This window comes from Pteropus alecto, unplaced genomic scaffold (assembly GCF_000325575.1).
Source record: "Pteropus alecto unplaced genomic scaffold, ASM32557v1 scaffold78, whole genome shotgun sequence".
Classification (NCBI taxonomy): Eukaryota; Metazoa; Chordata; class Mammalia; order Chiroptera; family Pteropodidae; genus Pteropus; species Pteropus alecto.
Genome location: NW_006443124.1, coordinates 16,336,950 through 16,344,409, shown reverse-complemented (window position 1 = coordinate 16,344,409; position 7,460 = coordinate 16,336,950). Strand labels below are relative to the sequence as shown.

At 43.7% G+C, this 7,460-nt stretch overlaps 1 protein-coding gene across 1 annotated transcript in view; it reads left to right on the top strand.

Annotated features, from left to right (window-relative positions):
• The first annotated feature begins 6,604 nt into the window (after positions 1-6,604).
• Positions 6,605-7,460, top strand: part of MAML1 (mastermind like transcriptional coactivator 1) — a 23,304-nt gene continuing 22,448 nt past the window's right edge. Inside the window, exon 1 of the mRNA XM_025040564.1 lies at positions 6,605-6,894. Within this exon, the coding sequence (XP_024896332.1) occupies positions 6,835-6,894 (60 nt within the window). The 5' untranslated portion in view covers positions 6,605-6,834. The remainder of the gene's footprint in view (positions 6,895-7,460) is intronic.

The following is a 7,460-nucleotide window of genomic DNA, read 5'->3' as shown; positions in this document are numbered from 1 at the left end:
GAAAAATGTATATATACGGTTTGGTACTCTCAGTGGTTTCAAACATCCACTGGGAGTCTTGGAATGTATCCCCCGCAGATACATGGGGATGACTTTAAGTGATGTGCCTGTCTTGTGATCACAGCATTTAGTCAGGTCTGCTTTGATGTAAGTAAGTTAGCTGGTCAGGTCAAAATAAAATTTTTAAAAACCAGACTCTAAATATATTGTCATTGAGTCGTCAGAGCAGTCTCATGTGTTAGATTTTATTTTGTCCAATTTTAGAAAACTAAGACTCATAGGTTAACTTGCCAAAGGTTGCCAGCTCAGTGGTAAGACCAGAATTCAAACAAAAGTACCAAAGCTCTTAGTCTTTTCACTATGGCATTTAGCTTCTGCACATGAAATCATACATGGGGAAGAACTTTATAGAATTTGGAAGTTTTCTTAGAAACAAATTGCTGATTTATATGTTATTTTCACTGAAAGACATTCTCTGTGGCAGAGGGGCATATGTATGCAGAATTACTTGGGGCACTTTTTAACTATACATCTTCTTGCCTCTTCTTTTCTACCTCTCCCCTGACTTTTATCCCTTATCCCTGCTAAAATGAGTCACTGTTATTTATTTTTTTTATTTTTTAAATTTAGTTTCAAGTATACAGTACATTGGTTAGACATCTATAAACGATGCCCCCAATTGCACCCTGCCTCCCCTGACTCTCTACCTAGCCAACATATTAATGCTAACTGCTTTCTCTATGCCGTGCTCCCCATCAGCTACTAATTTCTACTTTTTTAGCCCTTCACCCCCCATTCTCCCATCCCTCCAAAATTCCCTCCCCTCTGTCCATCACCAAATTGTCCACTATATTTGTGAATCTGTATTTGATTAGTTTGTTCTTTTTATTCCTTAGATTCCACATAAAAGTGAAATTATACAGTGTTTATTTTTCTCTGTCTGACTTAAAAAGCTTCTAGGTCCATCAAAGCAATATCTTTTTCCATCCCCTTCCTTTTCATATGTTGGGGTCTTGTTTTCTTATCCTTTCAACCTCTATACCTTTTGGTTGGAGAACTTAATTCTTTTCCATTTAAGGTACTTATCGATAGGAGCGTAGTTGTTACCATTTTTTATTCCTGTTTTTGATACATGTTTTTTATACATGTTTTTTCTTCTTAAAGAAGTCCCTCCAACATTTCCTGTAATACTGGCTTGGTGGTGATAAATTCCTTTAGCTTATTTTTGTCTGGGAAGCTCTTTATCTGTCTTTTAACTCTAAATGATAGCTTTGCTGGATAAATTACTCTTGGTTGTAGATCCTGGGTCTTCATCCTGTCGAATATTTTTTGCCAAGCCCTTCTGTCCTGCATAGTTTCTTTTGAAAAATCGGCTGCCAGTCTTATGGATGTTCCTTTATAAGTAATTACCCGTTTTTCTCTTGCTGCTTTTAATATACTTTCTTTGTATTTAACATTTAGCATTTTAATTATGATGTGTCTTGGTGTGGGCCTCTTTGGATCCCTGATTTTTGGAATTCTCTGAACTTCCTGGGGTTTTATGTCCATTTCCTTCACCAGGTTAGAGAAGTTTTCCATCACTGTTTCTTCAAACAGCTGTTCAACATCTTGATTTTTTTCAGTTACGCCAATCAGACAGATATTTTGACCCTTAATAATGTCTCATATCCTCCTTAAATTATTTTTATAGTCTTGGCATCTTTTTTCTTGCTATTCTGGTTGGATGTCCTGATTGGCTTTCCTGTCCTCTAGATAGGGCATTTGATCCTCTTCTTTATTCACTTTGTTTATTCCTTTGTTTATTCCATTTAATATACTTCTCATCTCATAATGTGTTCTTCATTTCAGACTGGTTCCCTTTTATAATTTCCATTTTTATCTCTTTATTGAAGTTCTCACCGAATTCATCTACACTTCCCAAAAGTTCATTGAGCATCTTTATAACCAGTTAGATCTGCATCAGTTAGATTACTGACTCCATTATATCTGGATCTCTGTTCTGTTCTCTCATATGGTTTCTGCTTCTTTGTCTTTGCATTTTGGCTGCCTTTCTGTGTCTCTGTACTAAGCAAAGCTCCTAAGTTTCCAGGTCTTACTAGTGTGGATTTGTGAAATAGGTGTTCAGTGGCACAGTCCTGCGAGGGGTTCAGCTGCAGGCCAGATTTAGCCCATGCCTCTACCCCTCCAGGGCCACGTGTTAAGATTCATCAAGCAATCCTCATATGCTGTGCTTACAGCTGCCTTAAAAAGCGATACCAGAAACTGAGGCCAGGTGCCACCAGAGTGAGTCTAGGTGCTGCTCATCAAGGAGCACCTGACTCACTGAGGCTATACCAGGATGTGGCTTGGTAAGAGCTGCGAGCTGGGGGAAATGGGGTTTCAGGAAATCCTCTGGGCGGAGTGATCTCTGTTATTCAGTGTGACGGCTATGGCGGTGCTGTGTCCGTGCACTGGGAGGGAGGAAGGCTCAACAGGGAACAATGGATACTACCTGCACTTCTGTACAGAATGAGTCTCGGCTTGGCCCTCACTCCGACAGTGTCTCCTTGTAAGTCCCTGGTACCCTCCGCGTGCTGCTGAATCGGCACTGGTGCTCAGAGTGAGCAGGTCCGTCACCGCGAAAATTTGCTCACAGACACGGCCCCTTTAAGAGGCTTCTGCCAGCCCTGCTGCAGCCTCCGTCTTACTCAGCCGCTCAGGACCAGCAGCCCTGCGTCCTCGCTCAGTCCTGCCTTCTGCTGTTGCAGGGTGCTTTCTTGGACTTTTCTCTAGTTATATGACTTGTTTCTCTAGATCCCAGGTGATTTTTCCTTGTTGCTGCTCCTTGTTTCTGTCACAACTTTGATTTGGTCGCCAGAGGGATGAACAGAGCCTCTATCATCTACGCCATTTCTTCCCTCCTCTGAGTCACTGTTATTGTTGGGACTATATCATGTCCCTTAGTTGTGTGGGGTAGGTTAAATGTTTGCTCTCAATTCTTACTCTCTAGGTCACATTATAAACCCACACCCTTGCCATAACTTTACAGCAGGCAGAGTGTACTTCCCCGTTCCTTGATTTGGTGCTTGCACTTAGGACTTGCTTTAGCCAATGAGATGTTAATGAGAGAGATAAGAGGATATAGTATATTTATGGAACAAAAGTTTTTTAAAATTCAGAAAGCAAAATCTTGGAAATATTTTTAAAATAGGAAATTATGTGGGAAGTATACGTATAAAATTAAGTAATTTTCCCAAAAAGTAAAAAAAAAAAAAACAAACCACAAAACAAATGGAAAATAGAAAATTCGAAGACCAGTGTAGGAGGTCCAACATCTGAATAATAGAAATATAGGAAGAAAACGGAGGAAATAATTAATGAAATAATTTGAGAACTGAAAGGCATGAGTTGCCAGATTAAAAAGGCACAGCTGGAGAAAAAGATAGACTCAGTCCAGTTATAAAATTTCTGTCATTAGGTTTAAAAGATTCTACAAGCTTCTGGGGGTGCATACTAGGTTACATATCAAGAATCAGATATATCTTTGGACCTCACAGCAGCAACATGGTAAGCAAGAAGAGTGTAGTACAATACCTTCAAAATTCTGAAGGAAAATTATTACAAACCTAGAATTCTATACCTAGGCGAAGTATACAATAAGAACTAGTATAGAATAGTTATTTTCAGAGGTTAAAGGTTTAAAAGTTTTTGACTGCCATATACCCTTTCTCAAGAAGCTACTGCAAGAAATAACACCAAAATTGAAAGACTAACTCAAGAAAGTCAGACATAAGAGACAGGAAGCAGGAGACCCAACACAAGGTGATGACAAGGGATCCCTTGGCAAATGGTGAAAGTGATCCCAGGATGACAGCCTTGCACTAGACTTGGAGGCAGCTGAGCCATACCGCAGCAGTGTTACTGCAGAGACAGACTTACCACTAAGTCCCCCATTTCCATCAGGTCATCTTCTTAACTTGAGCACAGAACGCCCAGGAGAACTTGACCCAGATTCTCATGAGGACATGCATGTCACTCACAGAAGTTCTCAGTTGTCTCTAAGAGCTGGCGGTGGGCCACAGTGAGCTCAGGAATAGGGCATATAGAGCAGCCCACTCAGTCTGCCTGCCCTTCTGCTGCACGTCCACTGCCTGGACCACACTGCAGTCTTGCCAGGAGTCCCAGCTGTGGAGCCCTATTTCCCAAGACTCCCTCTTGACTTTGCTCACAACTTCTCCAGAAGGGGCCTCATCACCTCCTAGAGAAGTGGAAGCCAGACCACGACTTCAGTTCAGTTCCACCCAGCGGGGGCCATGCTGCCTTCCCCTTGCCTGGTTGGTGTGTGCTCACTCTCCACATTCAAGATTAGGCAGTTTATTGTTTGGGGAAAGATTACAAGAGAATGGTAGACCTATAAATAAAAGCTGTTAACACAAGAGTTAGGATATTTGTTGTATGGGAGGCTGAAGAGGGCATGCAAGAGCTTCTAAGGGGGGGCTCCTCAGAGTTAATGTGTAGATGAATCACCTCTACAGCTTGTTAAACTGCAGACTTTAAGGCAGGTGGGGAGGCTGAGAGTCAGCAATTTTAGCCTTCTAGGTGATGCTCGTTCTACTGGTTCTGGGACCACACTGAGCGCCAGAATTCTAAAGTGCTGGTACTGTTGTTTCTTACCTTGAGCAGTTAGTACATAGCATTCATTTTATTATTATTTTTTACACTGTTATATATGTATGATACCTTTCACACCAAAAAAGTTTTAATTGCAAAGAAAAAATATAATATGAAAAAGATGGGTTGAGCAATAAGCCTGGAGATATAAACATGTCATATCCTAAAAGCTTTGTATACTGTACTAGTCAGGGTTCTCCAGAGAAACAGAACCAGCAAGAGACATAGAGATAGAGAGAGAGAGAGAGATTGATCGATTTTAATGAATTGGCTCATGCAGTGATGGGAGTCTGGCAGGTCCCCAAGATCTGCAGTTGGGAAACTGGAGACCCAGGAGAGCCGATGACATGGTTCTAGGCCAAATGTTGGCAGGTTTGAGACTCAAGAAGAGCCAATGATTCAAACTCAAAGCAGTCAGGCAGGAGGAGTTTCCTCTTATCAGCCTTTTGGTTCTGTTCAGGCCCCTAGTTGACTGGAAGAGGCCCATCCATATAGGCAGGGCAATCTGTTTTACTCTATCTGCTGACTTAAATGTGAATTTCCTCCAGAAGCACCCTCACACACACCCAGAATAGTGTTTGACCCAATATCAGCATCCTATGGCCCAGTCAAATTGATGCACAGAATGAATCTTCGCAAGTATCACGGCAAGGAGCCTGCACTTGATTTTTTTATGTACGGTGGAGAGCCAGTTAAAGGATTTAAATCATGGCGAACCATAAGTAAATTTGTGCCTTAGGTAATCTTTGCAGTGGCGTGGAGTGGATTGGGGGTGAACACAGGTGGCAGCAGAGAGACCAGTAAAAGGCTATTTTATTGGTCTCAGCATGAAATGGGTAGGAGGAGCTAGAAAGTGGCAATGTGGGAACACAGGAGAAGGCTAGATTCCAGAGATATTAGTATGGTAAAATGAACAGCATTTGATTGATTGAGAGTTTGGGGAGGAGGAGGAGGTAGGGATGAATCACGAGTTTCTGATTTTTGAGATTCCATTTTCTGAGCCGGTTTGGGAGAGCCCCTGCAGGGTAAGGATTGCTAGGAAGTATTTAGTCACATGGGCCATAGGCCTTGGGCCTCATTGGTGACTTTTGGCAATGCAGCTGAGGAGTGGCGGGGGCACGAGGTGGGGAGCTAATCCCCAGCTCCAAGTCTGCAGAGGTCTTGAGCCGCAAGTCCCTTCGGGGCCTTGCCCAAGGGGCACGGTTAATGTTGCACTGGTCCCTTGATAGTTTCCCTGCAGGTTGTCCATTTCACGTCAAGAGAGTATAACCTTTCTACACTTCTGTCCTAAACGTTTTTATTAGAAAAAGCTTAGAATCCATGTCAGCAGTTGGGTTCTGTATTACAGTGTGAGCACATGCATGCAGCCTGTGTAAGTGGAGAGTCAAGAATTTATGTGTTTTCTGTGTACTGTACCAGCCTGTAGTATGGCAGATAGATGTTTGCAGCTTATGCCCCCCAGGGTTTTCTGCTGTGCCTTCAAGGATTGTGAAGATGTGAGCATCTGTCACTCCCATGTTCACTACATACAAGTACGCACGTACACATGCTTGTGAGTTTCTTGCTGATCCTCTTCCTCTTCACTCTGCCCTCCCCAAGCCTATGTTTCCTTTCTTGTGAAATGGTGCTAACAACAGCACCTGCTTTGCAGAGTTTCTCTGAAGAGGTGCTTAGTAAATGGTAGCTCTTATTGGTTTAGGACAGCGGTCCCTGTTTTGCACCAGGAACTGGTGCCTCTAAGAGATTGTAATGCCTGAGGATCTGAGGTGGAGCTGGGGGAGTGGTTGCAAATACAGATGAAGCTTCGCTCACCCTCCTACCGCTCACCTCCTGCTGTGTGGCCCAGTCCCTAACAGGCCATGAACTGGTACCAGTCTGTGGCCTGGGAGTTAGGGACTCCTGGTTTAGGAAATTTCTTTTTAATGTTTATTCTGTTGTTTTGATCTCTCGATTACTTCTGTTAATCAGGCATGAGCTTTTGCCAGAAGATCTGGCCAGCCATAGAGTGTTCTGGTTTGACAAACTAGCCAGTCCCAACCAACAGGCAGAATTTAGGGGTCTGTTTACTGAATAGTGATGATGAGTCAAGTCCCATTCTAGAGGACAGGTGAGTAAGGGAGTGACCCTTCCCTAGGAACTGATGGAGACTGCTGCTGTTCTGTATTATATGGGCCACACTGGAGGATGACACAAAAAGCCCACGGCAAACTGCAGTCCTCTCGGGGAATTGAGGAAGACTTTAAGGTGGGTACTTCGTACTTTCTGCAGCTGAGTGCCGGGGTATGCCTACAGACCCCCCTGTGTTTCTGGTAAAACCGTTTCTCTGCCCACCTCCTTCCTTAACCCCACACACTCAGCAGTATCTCCCCATTGCCTCTCCACTGCCATCTGCCATCACTCACTGTGCTCTAGCCACATGCCAGCTGTCAAGGACATTCTCCCAGAGACCCTTGACCCAAACCCCATCAGCAGACCTCAGCAGTTCCACCTTCAGCACACATCCAGAATTGGCCATTTCTTACCACCTGTGCCACTACCACCCTGGTCTAAGCCATCGTTTCTTTTACGAGGATTATTGCCACCTAATTGGTCTCCCTGTGTGCCTCACCCTCCTACAGTCTGCTCTTCACCTAGCAGCTTGTTCCCCTGCTCCAACTCCACCAGTCTTTCCATGGCACTGAGAGAGAAGCCAGCCTTTAACCAGGGCCCACAGCCCTATGCAGTCTGGCACTTTGTTCCTCCTGTCTGCTGTCCCTCTCTCCCCTCCCCTCAGGTTCCCTCTGGCACCATCTCTTTATGCTCACCACCAC